We start from the raw sequence: 27,495 nt of genomic DNA, 5'->3' as shown, positions 1-27,495 counted from the left end.
AGCACAAAAAAAAAAAGAAACTGTCCAGATGATCTGACTGAAAAATGTTGGATTTTATTCCTGGATTGAGCATGGACTTTGTTGTTTTCAACCAGTTTGACAAGACTGTCAACAAGGAAGAGGGCCGGCAATGGAGGAGGGGGCGTACCAAAGAGACCATCTTATCACAAGCAGAACTGGTTTGTTCCACTTTGGAGTAAGCTGTTGGGGAAAGAATCAGTTTTGTTGTGTGTTTCATTGACTGATGAAGCCTTCTGGATCGAAGACGAAACGTTTCAGCACAAAAAACGAAACTGTCCAGATGACCTGACTGAAAAATGTTGGATTTTATACCTGGATTATTGAGCATGGACTTTGTTGTTACTTCTGTATACGTTTAACTTTTCATATATTAATATTTCATCTTAACTCGGAATAGTGTTCTAATAACTTTTATAGATTTTTTAAAAATCATTTAACTTTATTTTAAAAAATCCCATAAATAATTATTGAGATTTATTATTTTTGCCCATTTTACTTTTCAGCCACTGTTTTTGATCATTTTCTCTTTATACGGTTTTCTCTATAGCCACCTTTCTTGTTGATTTTAGCTTTTTATGGTCTCACTGTTGTCATTTTATGCTTTTAGCTACAATATTGCTAAATTTAGCTTTCAACTACAAGTTTTGTTAATTTGATCTTTTAAATCTTATTATTTGTAGCTTTTAGCAATAGTTTTGCTGATTTTAGCTTTTAGCTATATGATTCTGCTGTATTTGGCCTTTTTTAATGTTCTGCCAAATTCTCTGTGGCTGTTTTGTAAATTGTAGCTTTTTGTTACAATTTAGCTAGTTTTGGGGCTTACTTATACAGTATATTTTTTATTTTAATCTTTTTACTAAAGGTTTTCTACAGTTGCCTTTTTGCTACTCTTGCTTATTTTAGCTTTTAGCCACTGTCTTGTTAATTTGGTCAGCTACCGATTTGCAAATGTTTTGCTTTTAGCTACTTTTACTAGTTTTAGCTTTAGCTCTTATTTCTATTCTGCTGATTTTAGGTTTAACGATTCACCAAGCTTTAGCAGCCATTTAGCAGTTACCTTCTAAAATATTCGTATTATTTGTATATTTAATGTGCCAAAGTTTGTTTCATGCTCCTAAAAACATTTTTAATGAAATGGATTGATTTAAAACCGTCATTTTAATGGTTTTCTTTTGACAAATGTCACCGTGCATCGTCTATCCTCTTTATTTATGCAAACAGCAAAATATTACTTTCTAAAAATGATATACATTATTTATCTGTGGAGTAGTGAGGATGCAGCCTCCTCCTCCTGTGGAAACAGCAGGAGCATCTTCTCCCTCCGTGACGTCATTGAAAGCAGCAGCATCAGCTGTTAGCTCCGCCGCCTGGAACAGCCTCTCCGCCGCTCCCCGCACAAAGACAACATTTATGAGATCCCCTCCAATCCCTGACATGGCGACTCAGGAGGTACAGCTGAACGAGACTCTGACCCATCTGAAAACCGAGTCTGAGACGCTGAAGACGAAGCTGGAGGAGGAGAGAGCGAAGCTGCACGACGTCGAGCGTGAGTCCTGAAAATGGAGCGAGGCCTCCATCACTCCTGCCTTCATCACGGCTCTAACAACTCTTGGTTTTATGTGTTTATTCGCTACGTCCTCGTGTTTTTTTTATGTATTTATTGTATTTAAACTCATCTATATGTTGGCGTTCACGGGATAGATTATTGATCAGACCGGCCGGATGTGAGCCATGTTTGCTTTCAGATGTTATCCTCTTCAGAGCTCTTATCCTCCTGGGGTTTAAATGGATGTAAAATAAAATCATGAAAAGAGGTTTTATACGTGCAAATTCATCTTATTTTAAGCAGATTATCATTTTGATCTGACTCTGGATTAATGCTGCCATCAGAAATAAAATTCAAGTGTAAAGCATGAATTTAATGCTCATAGTGTGTGTGTGTGTGTGTGTGTGTGTGTGTGTGTGTTTAGTGCATCAGGTGGCAGAGAAAGTGGAAGCTCTGGGTCAGTTTGTCATGAAGACCCGCAGAACTCTGAAGGGCCATGGCAACAAAGTGCTGTGCATGGACTGGTGTAAAGATAAGAGGAGGATCGTCAGCTCCTCTCAGGTCACACATTTTGTTCATGGTGCTGCTGAAACAGGAACAGGTTCACTTTTTCTAATTGTCTCAATGATCTTTTGTCACAGGATGGAAAGGTGATCGTGTGGGATGCTTTCACCACCAACAAGGTAATCGCAATGCCTTAATTTAAACACAAAAGCCATCAAAACAACATGCAATGGTTGCTTTTCTAAAGGCATGTGCTTGTTTTCAAAAAATAAAATAAATCAGGTTCAGAGGACAATAAAAAAAAGTTGCATGATGGTTTAAAACCTTATAGAGGGAGCAGAAATTTAAAATGACCACAACATTTCATTACATAAACTGAAATATTTAAAGGCATATTAAATTAGTTTGAAATGGGGTTTTGTGGAAAGGTTTTAAACTATGTTTACCTTGGAAGCTGACAATCAGATCTGGGCGTCAGACCCGACCTAAAGGGATAGTCTGGTCATTTTTGAAATGGTGTCCTGTCAAATGTGTAGTTATCAGTTCTTATTATCTACAACATTGATCATAGAGCAGAGAGAAAAGGACAGAAGTTTTCATCAAGCTTATAGTCAAACAAAGGATTAAATAACTGTAAAAACTGTGAAATAACATGTCAACTAATAATAAACTTTTACAGTTTTGTGTGAAACTGTTGAGATTGTCTGCGTTACTGCAAATGTGTAGCCAGTTTTCAGTTGTCCAGTCTCACCACGACTCACTTCCACTTTACTGGGCTCTACCCATTCTAGGTGTTTTTTAAATATAACTTAAGTGTCTCCTCAGTGTGTGTGGGAGGGGGAGTGGTGGTGCAGAGGCTAGAGGGCGTGGGCCCGTGATCAGAGGGTTGCCGGTCAACTCCCCGGTTCAACCCCCTGGACTGACTAGCAACATTAAAGGGAAAAAGGTGAAACACCCACACCTGCCTCCACCCTTGTTTGCCCCACTCTGGACTCATGAACAAGGCCCTTACACCCCCCACCCCCACCCCCACCACCACCAGTTGCTCCCTGGGCACCTTGGAAGGCAGCCCTCTGCTTCACATGTGTGCTCACATGCACAATGGGAAAAATGCAGATAATTAATTTCCCCGTTGGGGATTAATAGAGTACAATAAAAAAAATTAAAAATCATAACACAGCTGCCCGAAACTTGCACAGCATTATTTTTCATCCAAGACAAACACAACATCAGCTGGCAAATAAGTGAAGTCAAGTCACAAAACATTCACCGTGCTCTGCCACGGTTTCCAAAACTGACTTGGCTGAGTTGAGGTCACCTTCCCATTGTCGGTCAGAGTCCATACATCAAGTCCATTTGGTCTAGCTCCCTCTGGATTCTGTCATCCGCCAATAAGCACAAACATAGCTGCACCTCCTCGTAGTACCACTGTGTTTGTTGAGGCCATCTTATTGGATATATGTATATTTTGAAGTACATAAGAACAAATGTTGTGGTTGTGAAGTTTTAAAAATTGTGGCTCTGATTCCTGTGAAGGAGATGATCTCATGATAGATGCTGCTCTCTGTTGTATTGATGGCCTGCAGTCTGCTGACATTGAATCTTCCGCTTGACTCGGTTCACTCAGCCGAATGGGTCCTAAGAGAACCAAGCTGGAAATGGGTGGAATCACCCGGTGGAAGGACTGAAGCGAGTCGAGCCCTTGGAATTATATGTGAGCTGGCATAGGTTGTGCTCTGATGGTGCTGCGAGTCAGATTATCAGTCTGCCTACGATTATGTCTAGTCCATCAAAAGTGAACTTTCTGGTGAACTGATATAATCATTAGCCTCTCAGCACTATCAGCATAAACATGATCTACACTCAGAACACACATTTTCATGTTGTGACACTGACGTTCCAGTGAGAACACATCAACAAACTAAACCATGTATGCACAACTGTATAAAGACGATTCATGCTCTTATCAGCTCAAGGCTTGACTACTGCAATGCTCTGCACGTAGAAACCTCCCAATCTTCCATCAAACGACTTTAACTTGTACAAAATACTGCGGCCGGACTTACCCAACACTCCTAGACGTGAGCACATCGCCCTTGTTTTAGTTTCTTCCCGTCAGCTTCCAGTTCACTTTATAATGGATTTTAAACACAGGGGTGGCTGTGGCTGAGTGGTTAGAGCAGTCGTCCTCCAATGCAAGAGTTGGGGGTTCGAATCCACCAGTCACATGCTGAAGTGTCCCTGGGCAAGACACTGAACCCCTCATTGCCGCCAATATGTGTCCCAGAGATAGCACTCTGATTTGTCTTTGTAAAAGTATATTAGAGGGCTGTATGAATGGGTAAACACAGATTGTACTGTAAAGCACTTTGAGTATCTTAATAAGATACAAAGGTGTTATATACCATTTATTCACGTTTAAAGCTCTTAACGGTCTCACTTCACCTTATTTGGCTATCTAGTAGCTTTTTGTGAGTATGAAAGAAGCTTAAGATCAACTAATACTTCTTTACTGTTTGTTCCAAGGTATAAATGCAAATGTTGGCATGCCTTTTCTGTTGCCGCACCCAGACTCTGGAACAAACTACCTCGGGATTTGCCCTCAATCACTGATCTGGGCCTTTTAACATCTAATATTAAAACCCTTTTATTCAGGCAGCCTTTTACTTCCTAGTGGCACTCTTGGCATTTTTGTATTGTTTTTATTTAATTTTTTTCTACTTTTGTATTGTGAGGAACTTTGTGCTCCTTTTGGATATTGGAAAGGGCTCTATGAATAAACGTTCATTGATTGTTGATTAATGTCGGTGTTGACTGATTGGCTCTATTTACAGCTATATGACAGAACGTCACTTCATAAATGATCAAACTTTTAACTGTGTAACAAATAAAAGTCATAAAACCAATGCTTAAGCTCAGTGTCCAGGCTACTTGCAGTACAAACTGTTAACAATGGATTGGACAGTGCTGTGTGTTTGAACAACCTCAGGTTGGAGAAATACATTTAGTTTTGACAGACAGACAAGCTAACTGCTATTATTAAAAGGAGAAAAGGACAATGTCTTTATTTGTTGAGCTTCAGTTTAAAAACGTTTCATATAATATTTTCTATAAAGAGATTTGTGATCTCAATGGGATTTGCCTGGTTATTAAAGGTTAATAAAATGCAAACTTTATTTTGTGAGTTTTTACATCATTACAATGTTATCACAAAGTGCACCAACTGAGCTGCAGCTAGTTACTGGAGCTGCAAATAACCACAGAAGTCCGTGTGAATAACTGTGTAATGCAGAACTGACACAGATTTAACAGTTTAGAAAGTAGCATTCACATGAACCTCTGACATTTTCAGGATTAGAGTTGGTTTTAGGGTCAACAATCCATTTGGATTAGCCATTAGCTAAAAGAGCTATTTATTATCATTTATTATATTATTTGTTCATAACTTTTCAGCAGAACCACTTCTTAAAAGAGCTGAACTATTACTTAACAAGACAATTAAAGAAAAACAGGCAGGTACAAACATTTCACAAAGAATCTCAAACACACACTGTTTTTACTTTTTTTTTTTTAATCCTTTTCAGCCGAGTCCTGCTTTTTTGTAAAATCTAAATTTTACTATAAACTTTATTTAACTGGGGTTTAGTTCTTTATGTTATATTGGAAACAGAGTTTAAGTCACTGTGAAACCAGGAGATATAAAATAACTTTTACTGAAGAGGGATTGTTGACAAGTAATTTTTATATTGTTGACAAAATTTCTAATCTCTTTGATTAGTAATTTATTTAAAGACAATTTCCAGCACTTCTTATATCCATCATCTTATGCTTTCTAATGATGAATTCTCACCGTTTCATTCACACTCGTGCTGTTTGGTGTTGATCAGGAGCACGCCGTGACGATGCCTTGCACCTGGGTGATGGCCTGCGCCTACGCTCCATCCGGCTGCGCCGTTGCTTGTGGGTGAGTACGTTACTACTCCTGACACTAAATCTGTTTTTATTTGTTGTCGATGTTGGTGTTTTTTAAACTAGGCTTTTCCTTTCTATAACAGCGGCCTGGACAATAAATGCTCAGTGTATCCTCTGTCCCTGGATAAGAACGAGAACCTGGCTGCGAAGAAGAAGTCAGTGGCGATGCACACAAACTACCTGTCTGCCTGCAGCTTCACCAACTCAGACATGCAGGTGAGAAGACAGAAAAAAAACACCTTCAGAGTGAACCAGATACGGAGGTACTCTCATTGTTGATGCAAGTTTAACACCAGCAGCTTTGTGACTTTGGTAATAATCATGTGACTGCTGAGTCAGCATTTACATTGTTGTTTTCCTGGTAAAATTAATTCTGTTTTTTATTTTTTGCAATTACACTACTTTAGCACAGGTGATTCTATAATCTGACTCCATTGCTGACAAAGGCTCTTGGCTTGAACAACATGGTGGCTATTGGCATCAGAAGCATTTGTAATATGGGGGGACACATTGGGAGGTGTGTGTGTGTGGGTGGGGGGGTTCTGGGAATCCTCCCCCAGAAAATTTTGAATAAAGTAGATGCCATTTCTTGCATTCTGGTATATTTTTATGAGTTTTTAAACATCTACGTTTACCTACATAAGTAAACACTTGATTCAATAACTATTTTAGAGAGCATGACGCAACAAGAAGTAGCCTGACCAACAGCTCTTCTTGTGTGAATAAAGCACGGTCCACTTCTCTCACGCATCCTAACCCCCCCACCCCCAGCTCCTGCCAGTAAGGGGCGTTTCACTTCTGGACAAATTGAGGTTGCTGACTGGTCCGTTTGCTGACGAGCCTACTGGATTGATTGACAGGTGGCATCAATGATCCGACTTGTGCAAAAAAAATAAAAAAATCAGATTTACTGGCCCATTTAAGTGTCATCATTTATTCCATACTTAATTGAAATGTATTCAATATTTTGGTGACTCTAAGGTTTGAGAACTTACAAAATTGTAATGATGGTTTCTTAATTTTTCAGGGGGCTAAGTTAAAATTTTGGGATGCTTGAGCACCCCTAAAAAGAGGCTAAAATCGCTACTGCTTTAGCATACCAAAACATTTTGCTCAACTAGGAAAGGAATACGTGCTATGACTTTTAATATTTGTAACATTTATACTTTTTGGATTATTTAACTTTATTACAAGAATTATAGAAATACAATGAAATATCTTAATTCATTTCAAAAACATTTTCTGTAATCCGCTTCAGCACTCTTGGTTTATTTTGTCTGCTTATGTTCCTTTCAGCTTTAGGCACTATTTTTCTAATTTTTGTTAGCGATTATTTTGCTATCTTTAGCTTTTAGCTACCTTGTTTTGTTGTTGCCAATTTTAGCTATTGACAATCCATTCGTCCATCCATTTCCGAGTTGCGGGGGAGCTGGTTCCAATCTCCAGCTGCCATTGTGTGAGAGGCGGGGTACACCCTGGACAGGATGCAAGTGCACCACAGGGACACATATGGCATTTTTGCATTGTAAGACCTGGCCCAGATTCAAAGATCAAACCCTGATTCTGTGTATTTACATTTGGCATTATGGCCCACTTCAGGGTGAGGTAGTCATGTCACAGATAAGTCATCCCCCCAGAGACCACTCATTCCCTACACTAGTGTGTTGCTGTTGAGAGAGAGCTCTGTTTTTATTTATTTATTTATTTAGCTTTAAGTATAGACTCCCAAAACATTTTGTTACCCTGGACAAATGAATAGGTGAGTGTGTTCCTCTGAATTTGTCTCAAATAATATGATATCACATGTTTCTGGTATGATGATCCCCGCACACATCGAGGCACTCTGCTCAAAGAAAACACAAACATGGCCGGGGTAGAATAAGAGCAGGCCAACTTTGGCCAGGCCGGGCCTTACGATGCAAAAAATGCCTATAGAGACAACCAACCAGTCTCATACTCACCCACACTTAGGGAAGATTAGTCCCCAGTTAACCTAATATGCATGTTTTTAGTCTGTGGGAGGAAACCGAAGTACTCGGAGCATGCAAAGAGAGAACATGCAAACTCCACCCAGAAAGGCTGGGAACTGAACTTGCAACCTTTTTACAGTGGCTCCACCATGTCACCCAGCTACTGGCATATAAGTTGCTTATTTTTGCTTTTACCTACATTTTTGCTAGTTGTAACACATAGCTACAGTTTTTCACATTTATATTTTAGCTATGGTTTTGTTAATTTTAGCTCTGAGCAACAGTTTTGCTCATTTTCAGACTTATGTTACTGCTTTGCTTACTTGATCTGCTTTTCTTGTTATTTTAACATTTCAGTTAACAATTCTACCTTCAACAAATTTCAGCAACACTCAGCACTCACACTGCTTTTTCACAAAAAAATGCAATTCATCATGTTCTCTCCTGGTTTATTGTCCGGGTCACATGCTTCTCACAACAAAACAACCTATTTTTAACAATTTTATATTATAACTCTTCAAAGCTTTTTTCTAAGCTTCTTCACCTCCTCCTCTTTTCTGATTGTGTTAAAGATCTTGACATCCAGCGGTGATGGAACCTGCGCATTATGGGATGTTGAGAGTGGGCAGCTGCTGCAGAGCTTCCATGGACACGCTGCAGATGTGCTCTGTCTGGACCTCGCTCCATCCGAGACTGGAAACACGTTTGTTTCAGGGGTGAGGATACACTCTCCGTGCAGCTGTCTGTGCAACTTATTTAAACGTCTAAAGGATTTTAAAAATTTTTATTTTTTGTTTGCTACATTCTCATTTATTATCACCCCGCAGGGCTGTGATAAGAAGGCTAATGTGTGGGACATGCGTTCAGGGCAGTGCATTCAGTCTTTTGAAACTCATGAATCTGACATAAATAGTGTGCGGTAAGTTCATGTTTGAATTTAAGAGTTCAAAACAAGTGAATTTGCGTATCATTAAGTGGGAAAAAACATATTCAACTGTTACATGCTTATTATATAATTCAAATAATTATTCAAAATAAAAGTTTTCCATTTGTTTCTTTTAATCTGATCATCTTCTTTTTTTCTATGACAAGAAATCATTCAGAGTCGAAGTGGCTTCAATAAAGCAGTTTGTGTTTATTTATAAATTGTCCACTTTTTTCAATAGATACTATCCAAGTGGAGATGCTTTTGCATCTGGATCAGACGATGCTACAGTAAGCGCTCTAAAAAGCAGTTACACGCCTCAGAAAAAGGGTTTAAATTGCACTCAAACTATTTTAAATTGATGTTAAGTATAAATCACACTCTTGTTTCAGTGTCGTCTGTATGACTTAAGGGCAGACAGAGAAGTGGCTATTTATTCCAAAGACAGCATCATATTTGGGGTCTCCAGCGTTGATTTCTCCCTCAGTGGTATGCATATGTTTTTGACTATTATTATAAACATTAAAGTTCATGAAAATGTTGCTCTTTCCTACTTTAAAAAAACAAACTTTTTTGTTTTTGTGTTTGTTTTCTTAGGTCGGTTACTGTTTGGTGGCTATAACGACTACACCATAAATGTGTGGGATGTTCTCAAAGGAACACGGGTCTCCATTCTGTTTGGACATGAGAACCGTGTCAGCACACTGCGTGTCTCCCCTGATGGGACGGCCTTCTGCACAGGATCTTGGGACCACACTCTGAGGGTATGAGGTCTTTGTATTTCTTTCTATAACACAGCTGACAACAGTGCATGCTTCCATGACTCTTAAGGTGATAAATGCTATTTCTTTTTTCTTTCTTGTTTTCAGATCTGGGCCTAAGCAGCAAGCCAGGATTAGTTTAGTGGACTCATCTACTGAAGGCACACAGACGTTTCTGTTTGCTAGAGTACAATCACAGAGATAGAAACTCAGTTTTGGTTGTAGATAGTACATATCAATAGCACTGTATATACTCCAGTCAGGTCAGTATAGATTTAAATATTTTAAAGAGTAAATAAACCAAAAGGCACGCTTGCATTACAGTATGACCGAAATGAGAAAAAAAAAAAAAAGCACAGAAATACTTATCATAGCTCATGATATTTAAAATTATATTGAAAAAAATATTAATGGTAGTGACTTGCATTGGTCTAGGGTAGACGTGGCATAAAAAGTCATGTATTGTATGTGCCCACATAAAGGACATTATTTGTTTTCTTCACGAGTGATAAAAATAATTAACGCAGTCTGAAGAGAAAAACCAAATAAAGCAAATATGGCTCTTAGGATAGGTGCAAGGGGGTTTCATTGGGAGGATAACAGTAAATGTTGCTAGAAATACACATTAAAATAATAATTAATCAGTCCCAAGCCTATTTAGGGAACTGGGCACGAGAAAGAACAGTTAAGAATAAACAAAACTGCATTTTTATATCATTTTATTATTATTGTATATTTATTATATTATAAGTTAAAAAAAAGATACAAATCTTCTCTATTTCCAACAGCAGCTCGCCTGCTAAGATTATACTAAAGTAAACAAACATTAACAGGTTGATTTTATTTTACTTTCTTATCGGTGGTCTTGTTTTTTTAATTTCTCAGTTGTGAAAAACACCACCTAATTTTTGAGCATTCAGTCACATTAGATATTTTATTTTTTGCAGTTTCAATGAAGAAAGAATATGGGAATGTACTTCCTCCTTTGCAGCTGTAAGGCTGTAATTTAATTTTGACTTTAATTATTTTATTGTAGTTTAGTGTACAGATATACAACGGACTGTTATTCAGAATATTCCAAACATAATAAACCGAGTTTTGAGTATTACTAGTGTTTGTGTCGTTCTTGGTCTGTGATTTTCATGTTGACGCTGAATGACTGTTCCTGTTGAAGATTTCAATAAAGTTTTTTAAGATAAGCGGAAGTGACATCATCAAAACGCTCTGCCATTCAAAAATAATGGCCGATCTCTTGTGCTGTTTGTTTTTTTTTTACTTAAAAAAGCCGTCCTAAATGTCGAACAGGAGATTTTGTAATAGAGTGCCATTGTTTATAGATAGGCAATTAAAAAATTGTAGGTTTTACGGGTAAAGGTCACTCGGAAATTGTGTTTTTTTTTTGTTTCCAAAATGAGCGATGTTGTGGAGAAGACGCTGACTGCTCTGCCAAGCCTCCTCTCGTTGGACTCTCAACCTGGTTCTGCAAAACTGTCCACTCACTCCAAACTAGGAAATCTCATCAGAGGAATTACTGAGCTGACGTCCAAACATGTAAGTGTGTCCTGCAAGGCTTGTAAAAACGCATTTCGTGTTAGTTTGCCGAACCACCTTTTGCTGACATAAAAAAAAAGGTTCGTCAAACTGGGTCGAGCCTGGCTAAATTAAAATGTATAATGGACTGATTCAATGACAACTTCCAGTTGAAGCTTTATTTTCTAGTGTTGTCATTTTAGATAAGCGAAGCTGAAGCTTTTAAAATGCTTGTTTGCTGTGGTGCGTTCAGGTGCTATTGTGTAGCTCAGACATTTGAACATTCATAGATTTGCAAACCTATTAACTTTTTTTCATTCATTCAACCTTTATTTTAACTTGACAATAATATTAAAATGATCGATACCGAACTAACAACTACCGGTAACTAATTAACTGTGAGCCTAACTAACCAACAATACTCCAAAACTTTCAAAAAGCATGATGTTGGAAAATTCATTCAATCTAGTTCAGAGTTTTTAAAGTTACTCTGAAGAAATTGTCTTATTAAAACAGTTTGCCACAGTCATCCTCATTATTCCTGTTTCTAATTTGACAGCGTTAAAAAAGTGCTGTGTTGTCATCATTGTATGTTTCCACACAATGACGAAAATAGTTCTCTGCATTTAAACCCACCATGCTTCATATACACCATGGTGTAGCAGTGGGCAGTTATGTAAGCCTGTATGTTACCACATGTGTACTGCCCAATATGCCACTTCTTTACAGAACCACAGTTACAAGAAAGTAACTCTTTCATCCTGTATCCAGTGCCATTTCAAAGTTTAGTCGCACCTTATTTATAACTGGACCGGTCCAATTCTGATACATAAAGACATAAACAAATTGTAAGGAAAGCCTTAGCCTTCCTCACCTGCTTTTGAATTACTCGTGAATTTTCTGTCTCAACTTTCTAAAAGTAGTATCTTTTAATAAATATTTTTTCTGATTGTGATCTTAGACATTTAGGCTGAAATATGTACTTTAACCTATTATGATTAATGACAAAAAGCAAAACAATGCAGTTTCCATTCTTTCCCCCGTTTTTTTTAATATTTCACAACAGGAGGAGGAAAAACTTATTCAGCGTGAGCTGTCGTCAATCAAAGAACAAGTTTCCTCTCCAAGCACCACCATGGTACTATTCTTCTAGTGTTCTCATATTTTGTTCCTTTAAAAATAATATTAATATTCTTTGTTAATATGTTGACTTCATGTTGATAAATCTGATTCAGAGGCAGATGAAGGAACTCATGGTGAGATCAATCTATTGTGAAATGTTGGGCTACGAGGCTTCGTTTAGCTATATTCACGCCATTAAACTAGCGCAGCAAGGCAACGTCCTGGAGAAGAGAGTTGGTATGTTATTTTATTTCTCTCCTCATTTTAATGTATGAAGAAACTCTTGAGTCTTAAACCCATCTATGACTTATCAGACATCTACTAGGAATTTCCATTTGCAAATTTAAAATTTCAAGACGTTAGTGAACAGACCTATTTTGAATTTTCTGATCCAATTCTACGACATTACAAGTTTGTTGGTATACCAAAGTGTCTCCATTTTAAGTTTGCTTTGTGACGTTTTCCTCTTTAGGTTACCTTGCTGTTTCCTTGTTTTTGAATGAAAGTCACGAGCTGCTGCTTCTCCTGGTAAACACAGTGTTAAAGGTGGGTGCTTTGTTTTCACCTCTGTCATGATGGTTTTCATTTTGACTTGTCAAGTTATGTTTTACAAAAAAAAGTATGGTGTGTTTTTTTTTTTTTAGTTGTAATAAGACAAGTCATTTTGTTTAGTGCGGTTTTCGTCCTGGTCGTGGAACACTGGACCAGCTCTACACTCTCAACAGGGTCCTGGAGTGTGCGTGGAAGTTTTCCCAACCGGTATACATGTGCTTTGTGGACTTGGAGAAGGCGTTCGACCACGTCCCTCGGGGAACCCTGTGGGGGGTACTCTGGGAGTATGGGGTACTTGATACGGGCTGTTAGGTCCCTGTATGACCGGTGTCAGAGCCTGGTCCGTATCGCCGGCAGTAAGTCGGGCTTGTTCCCGGTGAGAGTTGGACTCCGCCACGGTTGCCCTTTGTCACAGATTCTGTTCATAACTTTTATGGACAGAATTTCTAGGCGCAGCCAAGGTGTTGAGGGGATCCATTTTGGTGGCCTTAGGATCGCGTCTCTGCTTTTTGCAGACGATGTGGTCCTATTGGCTTCATCAGGTCGTGATCTACAGCTTTCTGGAGCGGTTCGCAGCCGAATGCGACGCGGCCGGGATGAGGATCAGTTCCTCCAAATCCGAGGCCATGGTCTTGAGCCGGAAAAGGGTAGAGTGCCATCTCCGGGTCAGGGAGGAGGTCCTGCCCCAAGTGGAGGAGTTCAAGTATCTTGGGGTCTTGTTCACGAATGAGGGAAAATGGAGCGTGAGATCGATAGGCGGATAGGTGCAGCGTCTGCAGTGAAGCGGTCGCTGTACAGGTCTGTCGTGGTGAAGAGAGAGCTGAGTCAAAAGGCGAAGCTCTCAATTTTCTGATCGATCTACGTTCCTACCCTCATCTATGGTCACGAGCTTTGGGTTGTGATCGAAAGAACGAGATCTCGGATACAAGCGGACGAAATGAGTTTTCTCTGCAGGGTGTCTGGGCTCTCCCTTAGAGATAGGGTGAGAAGCTCGATCATCCAGGAGAGACTCAGAGTAGAGCCGCTGCTTCTGCACATCGAGAGGAGCCAGTTGAGGTGGCTCGGGCATCTGGTTAGGATGCCTCCTGGACGCCTCCCTGGTGAGGTGTTCTGGACACGTCCCACCGGGAGGAGACCCAGAGGAAGACCCAGGACATGCTCGAGGGACTATGTTTCTCGGCTGGCCTGGGAACGCCTCGGGATTCCCCCGGAGGAGCTGGACCAAGTGGCTGGGGAGAGGGAAGTCTGGGCCTCCCTACTTAGGCTGCTACCCCCGCGACCCGACCCCGAATAAGCGGAAGAAAATGGATGGATGGATTTTGTTTAAAGCCAAAAATGCCCCTAATGGATCTGGGCTGTTGGGCTTTTCACATAATTTAGTGATGTTTGTCAGTAGAAGCTAATGTAAATGTAGTTGTATTAATGTCAGATGTAAAGTCTTTTGAAATGACTTGTTGGGGACTTTAACTCTCCTTCGTGATGATTATATTAAAAATTGATCAAAGTAATAATTTAGTTTCTTTAAGCTCGAAGAAGAGCTGTAATGATTCTTCAACTCAAATAAGGTTGATCAGGTTGTCGTGACACATTGGTTACGTATGATGCTGACGTATTTATTATTTGTAGGATCTTCAGAGTACAAACCTTATTGAAGTGTGCATGGCTCTCACAGTTGTCAGCCAGATGTTTCCCAAAGACATGATCCCTGCAATCCTCCCTTTGGTGGAGGAAAAGCTCAATCACTCCAAGTAAGACATGTTTGTTGCCTTTTCAGATCAATTATTTTCCTGCTGTTGTTAAGTGTACTATAAAGAAACTGTTTGAATCCTATGGTTGATGAGCGTTTGTCACAAATTTGTAGAGAAATAATTAGACGAAAAGCTGTCCTGGCACTTTATAAGTTCTACCTGATAGCACCAAATCAAGTTCAGCATATTCACAACAAGTTTCGTAAAGCTCTATGTGACAAAGACCCTGGTGTGATGTCAGCTTCACTGCACATCTTCTTACAGTTGATCCAGGTAACTTTTCCTTTAAATCTACTAGTCTTTATTAGTGTATAACAGTTTAGTAAATATATTGGATCCACCGTGGTGCACTCTGCTTGTGCTAAAAATGTTTTATCTTTGTTTCAGGAGAATTCAGAAGCTTATAAGGACTTGACAGCAAGTTTTGTCACCATCCTGAAGCAAGTTGTGGCAGGCAAGCTGCCCATGGACTTTAACTATCACTGTGTTCCTGCTCCCTGGCTTCAAATTCATCTTCTCAGAATACTTTCTTTACTTGGAAAAAATGACCAGAGGTAGAGATTTCTTGCTCCATCTTTGAACTGGCTTGATGCCCCTGACATCTCCTCAATCTCTTAAAATATATATTTTTTTCTCACAGCACAAGTGAGATCATGTATGAAATCCTTGATGAGTCATTGCAAAGAGCAGAGATGAACCACAACATCACATATGGTATATTTATTACCTTTAACAAACTTATTGTTTGGAAGTAATTTGACACATTTGCTCATCTCTCTCATCTCTTTCAATTTCCAGCAATTTTATATGAGTGTGTAAGATGCATTTACACGATTCATCCTAAATCTGACCTTTTGGAAAAAGCTGCAAAGTGCATTGGCAACTTTGTTATGTCTCCGAGGATAAATCTAAAATATCTTGGTAAGAACCCAAAAAGAAAGTATAACTTAACATGAATCATTTTTTCTCCATTAAAAAATGTTTCTAATGTTGCTGTAGGCCTGAAGGCTCTCACCTATGTGGTCCAACAGGATCCAAAACTAGTCCTGCAGCATCAGATGACCATCATTGAGTGTCTTGATCATCCGGATCTTATTATAAAACGGGAGGTGGGTCAAATGGAGGTGTAGGCTTAAGTTGTCATTGATTAGATGTTTTACAGCATCATAAAAGTTTTGTTATTGTTTCCTTGCAGACGTTGGAGTTGCTCTTTCGTATCACAAATGCCCAGAATGTCACAGTGATAGTGGAGAAGATGCTGGATTTTCTACGCGTCAGTAAAGATGATCACACCACCATAGACTTGGTGGGAAAGGTGGCAGAACTGGCAGAAAAATATCCTTACAAATGTGAAGGTGCTCCTGTGTATAATGTAGCGCTAAAAGTGGAGATCTGCATTTGGCGCTATGTTGCTGCCGGTAATTGTCGTTTGGGGAGCGCGGGGGGGGTACATCAGTAGCATTTTTGCTAGCATGCGTATATTATTGCACCCCGTGCTACATCAATACCGACAGTTGTTGATGAGGGTGGGGGGGTCAGTTCTATTTAATGGTAGGGGAGACACAGCTTGAACTCCTCCCCTTGAGGCAGAACCTCACCCTTGACCCAAAGAGAGCTGTGGGGACCAAACTTTTCCTTTGTGGCTCGATCACCACAGGTGATGAGTTGACAGCTGTTTTGACGCGTGCCCAATAAGTGTTCTTTAATCAGTTCCTTTTGTAAAACAAAGTGTCATTTATCTTCTGTATTTTTACAAAGTCCATGCATTACTTGCCTCCATTTCAAGTTTCCATATTTCATAGATGATGCAAAAATGTTCCAATCACACTTCTTGCACTTCCATTAACTTTCTAACACAGCTTGCACTTTAAACACTACACGCTACATGTTACATGGTCAAAAAACTGTTTGCCTCTGTCCTGTCTCATCAGCCTTGCGCACCTTTGCACCTGGCTTTTATGGGTGTGGAGACAATGACAGGTAGCATATTCCTCCCTCTAGTGTTTAACAAATGAAATAACACCAACAACATAAAATGGCTCTAACAAGAACAATCCACCTTTTTCCAGTTGAGGACCATGACCTCAGATTTGGAGGTGCTGATCCTCATCCCAGCCGCTTCACACTCGGCTGTGAACCACTCCAGTGAGAGCTGAAGATCACGGCATGATGACGCCAACAGGACCACATCATCTGCAAAGAGCAGAGATGGAATCCTGAGGCCACCGAACCGACTCCCTCCACTCCCTGGCTGCACCGAGAAATTCTGTCCATAAAAGTTATGAACAGAATCAGTGACAACAGGTGGAGTCCAACTCCCACCATAAAAGGGTTTGACTTACTGCCAGCAATGTGAATCCAACCCTCACACTGCTTGTATAGGGACCAAACAGCCCATAGCAATGGGCTCCAAATCCCAAACCTGGAGCACCCCCCACAGTGTACCCTGAGGAACACAGTCAAAAGCCTTCTCAAGTCCGCAAAACACATGTAGACTGGATGGGCAAACTCTCATGACCCCTCGAGGACCCTAGTGAGGGTAAAGAGCTGGTCCAGTGTTCCACGGCCAGGACGGAACCCGCATTGTTCCTCCTGGATCTGAGGTTCGACCAACGATTGGACTCTCTTCTCCAGTGCCCCTGAATAGACGTTACCAGGGAGGCTAAGGAGAGTGATGCCTCTATAATTGGAACACACCCTCCGCAGTGTTTCCCCTACCATTATACAAGTGGGGTGCTCCACCCCGTCAACAGAACTGAGCACCCCGCCTACCAAACCAAATTGCACCCCCACCCTCCCACCCGGCACTGACATAGCACTAAGCTAGTGGTGCGAAATACAGGCTCTCTAGCTAAAAAGCTAAAGGCAGCACTCGCATAGCTTTTTCCCTCATGCTGAATGTCCCCCCGTCCCCACTCAAAAACTGTTGGCATAATCTGCGCTCAGACATGTGTTCGTCCCCCCCGTCATCAAAAATCATGGATGAGATGAGCACCCCGCCTTGGCAAGTTAACTAGGGGAAACACTGCTCCGGTCCCCCTTTTTGTAGAGGGGAACCACCACCCAGTCTGCCATTCCAGTGGCACTGCCCCCCCCGATGTCCACGTGACGTTGCAAAGACGTGTCAACCAAGACAGCCCCACAACATCCAGAGCCTTTAGGAAATCAGGGTGAAGCTCATCCACCCCCTGAGTCCTGCCGCTGCAGAGCTTTTTAACTACCCCGGCGACCTCAGCCACGGTTATGGACAGACCAACCCTGGTCTCCCAAGTCAGCTTCCTCCATGGAAGAATTCCTCCATGCTGCAACTTGAAGTGGTTTAGATCTCAGCAAGCTGCAGCTAAAGCTCAGATTCTCCTAACGTTAATGTTAAAGTTTTAACATTTACTGTAAAACAAAGTCTCCCTTAGCACATAAACTTAACAGCCTTTTTGCTAGCAATCATTTCTGCTTGTTTTATATCTTGTTTTGTGTCTCTTCATCACCCTTTACTATTGTTTCTTACTTAATAAGGTCGTTTCAAAACTTGTTTTAATGATTATTGAGCATGCATCAGGATATTGTTTTAATGATATTTTGTGTATTTGGCATGATTCTACTTTGTTCTAGTTGTTTTGTGTTGCCGTTGTTGCAGTTTGATCTCTGTGGTCATATTTTTGTCTTTGCATTTACAGCTGTAGTTCGTCACATTTGGCTTGTTTTGATTCAGGTCTTTTGGGATAATTATCCTAAAAAAATCTCCACAAAAAACTTGACCCCCGACCTCTGTAACCCTCTGTCTACTTCAAATCCGTTTGTGAGCTCAACTGAGCTCTCGGATAAAAAGCAGGACTCAACCTTTTTGACAGCATCCTGTTGCCACGTTTTTTTTTTGCATTTTGTTTACTTCATTTTTTCCTATATATTTTCATACATATGCACCAGACAATGAATGGTTTATTGAGACCATGAACACAGTGTTTTCAGTTGGTGGAGACATGATGCAGCCAGACATACCAAACAGTTTCCTTAAACTGTTATTGGAGGGTGAGTTGATTACAAACTCAACTTACTCTGTTCACTAATTTTATGCTGCAATTCTCTATTTATGTAACCACTTACAAACCCTGAATTAAGTATTATTTTTGTGTTGTCAAGGATTTGACAGTGTGGAGGAGGACAAGAAGTTGAGGCTCTTTGCTGTGAATTCCTACGTTTCTCTGCTGCAAGGAGAGCCCAACAAACTGCCACAGCGCTTCCTTCAAGTCATCTGCTGGGTGAGTGTTTTCAGCACATTCACAGGAGCAGTTCTTATTGTCAGTCAGTATAAAAGCAGAAAAGAGGACATTGTATTTTTAATAAGCATGTTTAAAGCATTTAATACCCTTAAAAATATGAAATTTGCTTTAAGAGTGAAGAGGAATCTTATAAACCCATTTTTAGTTAAAACAGAGCATCATAAACATCAGTCTTTAAGAAATTATATCATTTTTAGGAAAACATAAAATAATTAAAAAAAATTTATATAAACTGTAGATAGTGGAAAATTCAAAGTCCCATTTTTATTTTTAAATTAAAGGATATTCTGAAATTTTCACTATTTTTAGATGCAGTTTTTTGCAGAGTGCTGAACCTCTGCCCATCTTTACCTCTGAGAGATGCAGTCTATCTAAATTGCTCTTTTTATACCCAGTCTGTTGCCAATAAACCAGATTCATTGCAAAATACTAGAGTATTTTACTTATTAGTACTAATTACTTTTTTGTTGCCCTCGTTCCAACTATTTTAAAATTTGCTGCCATCGAATTCAAAATTGTTTTTTTTTTTTTAAACTTGTACAACTTTTAATTTAAACATTTAGTATGCTTACTATGTTTTACTGTGAATAAAATATGGGTTGATGAGATTTATAAATCATTACATTTTATTTTCATTTACATTTTACACGTCTAACATTTTCTGATTTGAGGTTGTAATTTGTACAGACAAAAGTATTAAATGATAAACGGACTGTACTTATATAGCACCTTTCTATCTAATCAAGATATTCAAAGTGCTTTACAAAACAATCTGTGCCCTCATTTACCTCCACACACACATTCATACAGCACTCTACTACACCTCCACAAAGGTAGAATAATCGGGGCTTTAGATCACATTCATACACTGATGGGACACACATCGGAGACATTGAGGGGTTCAGTGTCTTTCCCAGGGACACTTCAACATGTGACTCCTAGTGGAATCGAACCCCCAGCTCTCCCATTGGAGGACAATCGCTCTAACCACTCAGCCACAGTCGCCCCAACAGCTGATAACACTTTAGTTATCTAGTACTTGTTCTTTAAGTTAACGTTTTGGTTTGATGTGTTCAGGTACTCGGAGAGTACTCTCATTTGAGCAAGGATGTTGAGCCTGACGTCCTCCTGAGACTGCTGGTCAAACTGTTGGACACGAAGAGCTGCAGCAATGAAACCAAGACCTGGGTCCTCATGGCGATGACCAAGCTCTGTTCAGGTGGAGCAGCTCTCTCTGTGGCTCATGAGGTTTCTGAAATGTATGGCAGCTCCATGGACACTGTGCTGAGACAAAGAGTGCAGGAGCTGCAGCACCTCAGCCAAGACGCTCAACTACAAACCAGGGTGTTACCTCAGTGTGCCAGCCACAAGCCTGTAGAGGTAACACACACGATGGGCTGCAGGTCTGCTGTAAATATGTCTAAAAGGACTGTGTTAATGGTTTTAATTGTGTTTACGTTAAAGTTAGTGTTCTGGCAAAACCGAATATTTTAAATATTCACATATTGACGTGCCGTTTGTCCACTCGTGTTTGTTAATCTGCGTAAACACGTCCTCTTCTGAGGCTGGGTTTTATCACAGGACTGCATTCAGTGTTGTTTGTAGGTTTTAGCAAATTACAGAGCATAATATTTTATCAATCAACCTTTATTTATACAGGTAAATCCCATTGAGCCTCGGGGACTCAAAGAAAGATGACAACAATGGACAACAGCAACAACAATAAACAGTTATAAAAAGTCATACTCCAGTTTTTTTTTTTTTTTTTAACAAATAGGATAGCTAAAAGGAAAAGGTAACAAAACAAAAAACAGCTAGATTCCAAGACAAATGTAGAAAACTAAAAAAAGGGAAGTTGTGTTGCAGAAGTTAGAGATGGCAAGCCTGTGATCAGGAGGTCAAAGGTTCAATTCACCAAACTTTACAACAAAATTTGGGTGGGAAAGATGAAGCATTTGTCTCCACCCTCATTTGTCCCACTGTGGACCCTTGATCAAGGCCCCTTACCCCACTAGCTGCTCCCTGAGCACTTAGATGGCAACCCTCTGCTCCACACATGGGTTACGTTAGAACAGTGGTCTGTGGTTTCATCCGGCTTAAAACAATTGCCAGATCTTCATGTGAATTTGCTCTCTGTGGTGATCCCTGAGGAAGGGAGCAGCTGAAAGAAAAATAATAGTTGGAGTAGTTCTGCTGACGTGTACTGCAGAGTCGATATCACCGGGTGGAGTATGAAGAATATAACAAATGCCGGTGGAAGTACAGTAGTGAAGACTTCAAACAATGTATTTGCCTGGTTAGTTTGAGATTAATGTTCGTGCAGTTTTTGTCTCTTGTAACTAAACAAAAGGTGAAAATAAAGCAGACAACATTTACAATGGAGCAGTTTTGCTGTACTCTTCCAGTTTCGTGTCAAGTTTTAATTGTAGCTGTAATTGTGTTGGTTTCCAGGTGGATTCCTCGCTGTCATTTCTGGATGGATTTGTGTCGGAGGCGTTGGCTGCAGGCGCCGCTCCTTACAAGCCTCCCCATCAAAGGCAGGAGGAATTGTCTCGATCAAAAGGTAGAATGTATTCAGATCTTTTGTCCGAGTGGTTTTTTTTTTTACCGTGTTTGTTTGTTCTGATTGTGTTGTGGTTCTCAGCCCTGAGTTTGGAGCCGTACGGCTTGTCCCTGCCCATCAGCATGTCCTCCTGCAGCGTCACAGACAGACAGTCTCCCACCCTGTTGTCCATGAGCTCCGGTCTGTCAGGTGACAGCACTGAGCTCTCACACAAAGGCAGGTATGTTGACTTGACAGGAACACGTCGGCTGGAAGATTTACATCTGTTTTATCTTCTTGGCCTCGCACTGAGTCCCTGTTTGTGATCCAGCTCCACAACTTTGAAGCTGGATGGTGTGAAGAGGGTGTGGGGGAGAGAAGGTTATCTGGCCCAGAAAGAACCTGCAGAGGAAGCTGCTCAGGTCGAGGCCTCCAGTCCACTCCAGTCCTCCAGTCAGAAAGCTGACGAGGACAGCTCTCACAGCCAGACTCCAACACAAACACCTGACAGTGAACACGAGAAACAGCAGCTGGCATCCTCTCTTTTTGTCGGGCTGGCCTCCCAGAGCTCTGGATCTGTGGTGAGTTTATAATATTTTACGTATGTTTATAAAATGAGATGAGATAAACATTGTCAGGCCTTCTATTGGCAGCAGGAAGTTATTTACTGTGAAGTAACTTCATTTACAAGGCACAAACGAATCTGATGAAATAGTCCAACAGCCTTGAAACTTTACAATTCTTATAGAGTTTACTGTTAGCATTTTATTTTGCCTTAATATACAGTAATAATATAATAGTAATAATAAAATGTTATCATTCCTACACAGCGTTGGAAATTTGAGACACTGCGGTAGGTCAGTGGTCAGATTAGTTTAGACGGTGGAGTCTGAACATCACAGCTCAATGTAGAAATGCTTGTTGACACAATTAAAATAATAATATTTAAGACATCGGTAAAAAGGTGTTTGTGCTCATCAGGCTTAGAGTTTTCATTCAGTCGGGCCAAAGTCAGTTTATTTGTTACTTTGTTGAGGTAAAGAAACAACTGAATATATTCAAACTTGTCCAGGTTTTGTTTATTTTCATTATTGATTATTTTGACTTTCACATTTTTGTTTAATATTTTTGGCTTATGATTAATTAGGAATTTAGAAAAAGTCGAACAGTTTTTCAATACCATATTTTTCAGACAATAAGGCGCACTTAAAATCCTTTAATTTGATCAAAAATCGACAGTGAGCCTTTTAATCCGGTGCACCTTATGTAATAATTCTGGTTGTGCTTATTGACCTCGAACTGATTTTATGTGGTACAACTGAAAATGTTGAGTTATTGTGAATGAGTTGAATAAAGTTTGACTTATCTCACCGTTTTGTTTCACTTAATGCGCCTTATAGTCTGAAAAATACGGTAATTTTCTTCAGCCTGTTACTAATCAGCAGTAAAAAACAGTAACATAAGGCAAACATGGGTTACTGAAAAAGATTTCAGTCAATTTCTTTACAAGAGGAAGTAATCCGATAGCCATTTGATGGGGTCTGTTGTGAAATTTTGCGTGTCCTCCATCTTAAATGTTTTTTCAAACCAACAGGGGGGTAAGTCTGAGCAAACGTCCCAGCGATTCAGAAGAAAAGCCAGAAATCAAGACAAACCCTTGTCCTCCAGTGAGCATTTAACCAACCTGCTTGTTTCACCTTCCGGCAGTGCAGATAACTTGTTGCTGGACTCCAACAGCTCCTCAGACCTAATCTCTTCACCTGAACAGACACATGTCCACTCTCTGGACCTCACTGCTGCTAACGGCACCTGCGACGCAGAAGCAGAGCTGCCTGACAGAGACGTGAAGGGACTAAAATCTCCTCTCAGTAGAGATGCATCGGTTCCAGCAGCTGACTTTACTCCACATGAGGATCCCGACAGACGTAAAGACTTGTGTCTCACATCTCATCTTCCAGCTGCACTTTCTGGACTTTCTCATTCAGAAGTCACTCTTGTATGCTCCGATCAAAGCCTGGATCTCTCAGCCTGCCATGTGCAGAAAGACGAGTCCATAGAGTTTGTTGTTTTCATTAAAAACTCCTCAGACTCTGCTGCACACCGGGTTCAAGTGCAAATCAACTGTGAGGAACTGGAGGTAATTTATGTTCTAAATATATTAATATATTGTAATAATCAGTGCCATTTTATCTTTTGTTAAAGATTACAATATGTTCTCATTTCTTTTGAAGGTATCCTGTGTGTGTGACAGTACAGCAGAGGAATTAAAAAGCAACAGTGTAACAGTGTGTCAGTATTTCCTCACTGTGAAGAGGCCCTCGGTTTCTTTTGAGCTCGTTGGGATGGTTTATTACCAGAAGCCTGCTGGGTCGCTTCAAACAGCCCAGTTTTCATACAAACTTCCTCTAACGAGCTTCATCAGGTGAGATACGTTACTGATGCTGGGACTGTGGCCTCTGTGGTGATGAGTTTATAATGTTTTACGTTTGTCTGCAGACCTTTGGCGGTGTCCACAGAGGAGTACGGGACAATGTGGCTGGCCTACTCTCACGACACGAAGCAGAACCTGCCCCTGATGAGCGGCGAGGACGAGCCTCTCACAGCGACTCTGAACGTGCTGAAGACAAAACTTCAGCTTCATGTTGTAGAAATTATCGGTGAGAAGACGTTTGTGTTCTGCTCAAATTTAGTGATGAGTCCTCTCAATTTAGAACAGCGTTGTATTTAGTTAGTTTTGTTGCTTGATACAAGAAACAACACTTCACAAGGTAAAGTGCTCCAATGTTTTGATATCTGGTAATATTTGTATGTGGGTCTAAATTTACAGAGCTGTGTCATGAATTGACACAGTTTTCAAATCTTTAAGACACAAATAAATTAAAAACAATATGTTAACTCCCGGGCAGCACGTGGCGCAACTGGTAGAGCTGCTGCCTCTCAGCGAGCCTTGGTTCAAATCCCGGTCCAGGGGCCTTTCTGGGTGGAGTTTGCATGTTCTCTTCGTGCATGCGTGGGTTTTCTCTGGGTGCTCTAGTTTCCTCCCACAGACCAAAAACATGCATGTTAGGCTGATTGGTAACTCTAAAATTGTCCCTAGGTGTGAATGAGGAAGTGAATGGTTGTTTGTCTCGTTTGTCTCTATGTGTCCCTGTGATGGACTTGCGACCCGTCCAAGGTGTCCCCCGCCCCTTGCACAGTGATTGCTGGACATGGGCACCAGCGACCCCCGTGACCCAAAATGGAATAAACGGGTAAAGATAATGGATGGATGGATGGATGCTAATTCCCCAATGATGATTTTTTTAAACAAATGTCTTATATTTAAAATTGATGCCAGCAGCAATAAAAGAGATGTTACAGGAGGAAGTTTATCACTGTCTTTTAATGCTGGCATCAGCAGATTTAATTTAATTTAATTATTTTAATTAAATTGAGCATTTTGAGGTTTAATTGACCATAACATGAATCTTGATACAGTAGTCTCTCACTACTTCACAGTTCGTTTATTGCGGACTTGCTCTATCGCAGTTTTTCAAAATAAGATTGGACATGACACACTGATTGACGGATGAGCCGCACGATCGGCATGGAAATTTTATTTAAAATAAATTATTTAAAATTATTTAGCACCTGCTGCACATTTGTGTAGCCCACAGCTGCAGAAAAAGCTTCCTCCTGCACCTTTGTGCAGCCCATACTGCAGGATAAACTTCCTGCTGCAGCTGATCAGCTGTTCTTCGAGCAGAGCAGAGAAGTGGGCGTGGCCAAGATCGCTTGCAGGTGGCAAAGAGCAGCAGCAGCGGAGAGCTGAAATCATGACATTCTGTGCTCTTTTAGAGCGTTTAGAGTCTAGAAACATTGTTTAGAATATTGCAAGAGTGTGGGAAGGGTTTAAAATGCCTATATACGTGTGTGTGTGTGTGCGTGCGTGCGTGTGTGTGTGTGTGTGCATGCGTGTGTGTGTGTGTGCGCGTGTGTACTTGTACTACTATTTCTACTTCACGGTTTTTCACTTATTGCGGGTCTTCAGGATATGGATCTCCCGCGATAAATGAGGGACTACTGTATATAAAAAGCAAACGTACTTTGAAACGGTTTTGTGATTTTTATTTTTGTGGGGAGCGGCGCAGTATTTCACATTTATGTACATTTTTGTTTGCAACTATGAGACTTTCCAAAAAGTTGTTTTTAAAAAGGCTATCCTAAATTGCTTAAATCTTTGTTTGCATCATAAACCATGTGTCAGAAAAGAAATAAATACTTCCGTATTTACGTTTACGCAAACACTTGAGCATTTCTAGCCGAATAAGTTGAACCAAAAAATGATTTTGTCACAAACATGTTGATAAAAACTCATATGATGTAATAATTGAGTAAACTAAAACAGTTATAAACACATAACAGTGGCGAGCTATGATCCAATCAGTATTTTGTGAATCTATAACCTGCAGTTTTCTGTCTTTAATCACTGAGTGATTTCTGACATTTTTCTTTCAGGTAAGGAAGGGATTGTAGCTTGCTGCCTCCGCCCGGATCAGCCGTGCCTCGTGCATTGTCGTGTACACGCCGGCATGCTGGCTGTGTGGCTCCGCTCCCCTGTCCCCGACCTGCCTGACTGCCTTCTGTACCACTGTCAGAGAGCTCTGCAGGAGCACTGAGCCTCCTGCTGCCATCACGAGGGACTGACCAACCACTGAGGAGCAATACCACGGACCTGCAGAGCAGGATGGAGCTGAGAGCTGCTGCAGCCAGGATGGTTTCAGCTCTCATACTGTTCAGCCGGGGTTGATTTTTCTATATAAATTATTAGTGTTTTCCATTTATGCACATGGGTTTCTCTTTTGCTGAACTGGTTTCTTCAGAGATTCACAGATTATTTAAAATCATTGAAGGTCAGAGCAGAACCTGAGCTCAGGGCTAAAATAAAGTGTTATAAAATAACACTGCGGTCTTAAAGAGATCAGTCTCGAAGGCTAAAGCTTCTTTTGACAGAGCTGATAACGATACATGTTGTATTTGTAAAGTGCTTTTACTTTTATTAATTTATGTTCTGGTGTTTAAAATCAAGACCCAACAATAAACCAGGGCTAAATCCTCCACACAGTTTGAGCAAAAAGTCAGTTTTATTGTTTGTCAGCCAGAGGAACACTATCATGAAAACATGCAAACAGGCAGTTTAAAAAAAATAATAATAATTATACTATTTGTTTTGATTTACTTTAAACTTATCCTCTGAGTCTCAAATTTGTAAAATGGGAATAATAACGGATTGTTATTAAAAAGGGATTCTATGAATTTATTTTTGTTACATAAGAAGCATTCAGTATGTTGTCCAGATGGATTCTTTTCAAAAAGCTGACCCAGAAATTTATGTAAAACAAAAAGTACTTTTTTTTTTTTAAATCAGAAGATGATCACATTAACACCCTTATGTTGTATGAAAAGCTTATTTGCCTTAAATGTCACAGTGATGCTCTCACGTCTTCCTTAATCTTTGTGTTGCCTTCTGTTTTATAGAATCATCTTCTCACTCATTTTTCTGTCAAATATCAGATTTAAGTGTTCTTGGATTATTTTATTGTTGCATCTGTTCAGTATTCCTATATTTATTGAGTTTGTTTTTTAATTGTGTAATATTTTACAGAAAGACGAGCTCAGTGGACTTCATGTGCTGTTTGACTGCTCTAACGTTTATTTTTGTTACTTTGCCATATTCTGGAACAAGAGTTGGTTTTATTTTTATGTCTGCGCTGATTTAAAGCACAGTGTGACGCCGGTGTCTGTAAACTTCAACTTTAACCTTTTTGCCTTATGTTCTAATGTCGAGGCGAGACGGCATGTTGGATTTGTGCCTGTGGTACAGAGAAGACACTTTGTTTCTTGGAGTGCCTGTCACTACACTAAGATAAATTATGAATAAATTAAACCCATGTGAAATGACCTGATTATTAACACATCATTTAAAGGGAATATTGAAGAGACTGTAGGTACAGACGTGTTAAATTTAAACTTATTGAAGTTCCTT

At 40.1% G+C, this 27,495-nt stretch overlaps 2 protein-coding genes across 2 annotated transcripts; both read left to right on the top strand.

Moving 5' to 3' along the window:
- Positions 1-1,339: 1,339 nt before the first annotated feature.
- Positions 1,340-10,787, top strand: gnb5a (guanine nucleotide binding protein (G protein), beta 5a). Its single transcript, XM_037683594.1, has 11 exons — positions 1,340-1,567; positions 1,992-2,128; positions 2,209-2,250; positions 5,959-6,035; positions 6,127-6,259; positions 8,586-8,729; positions 8,841-8,932; positions 9,180-9,228; positions 9,331-9,427; positions 9,536-9,702; positions 9,808-10,787. Exons 1-11 carry the CDS (start codon positions 1,432-1,434, stop codon positions 9,817-9,819), a joined length of 1,086 nt encoding a protein of 361 aa, XP_037539522.1. The 5' UTR covers positions 1,340-1,431; the 3' UTR covers positions 9,820-10,787.
- A 322-nt stretch (positions 10,788-11,109) lies between these two features.
- ap4e1 (adaptor related protein complex 4 subunit epsilon 1) lies at positions 11,110-26,250 on the top strand. Its single transcript, XM_037683575.1, has 21 exons — positions 11,110-11,250; positions 12,296-12,367; positions 12,465-12,588; positions 12,824-12,897; positions 14,530-14,651; positions 14,765-14,924; positions 15,039-15,205; positions 15,292-15,365; positions 15,450-15,572; positions 15,651-15,760; positions 15,847-15,986; positions 18,565-18,677; positions 18,789-18,907; positions 20,006-20,308; positions 21,380-21,491; positions 21,573-21,711; positions 21,802-22,051; positions 23,065-23,607; positions 23,702-23,892; positions 23,967-24,127; positions 25,968-26,250. Exons 1-21 carry the CDS (start codon positions 11,110-11,112, stop codon positions 26,126-26,128), a joined length of 3,399 nt encoding a protein of 1,132 aa, XP_037539503.1. The 3' UTR covers positions 26,129-26,250.
- Positions 26,251-27,495: the final 1,245 nt, after the last annotated feature.

This window comes from Nematolebias whitei, chromosome 10 (genome assembly GCF_014905685.2).
Source record: "Nematolebias whitei isolate Nwh7 chromosome 10, NemWhi1, whole genome shotgun sequence".
NCBI lineage: Eukaryota > Metazoa > Chordata > Actinopteri > Cyprinodontiformes > Rivulidae > Nematolebias > Nematolebias whitei.
Note: the sequence above shows the minus strand (reverse complement) of the source record. Positions and strands in the feature narration are given on the sequence as shown.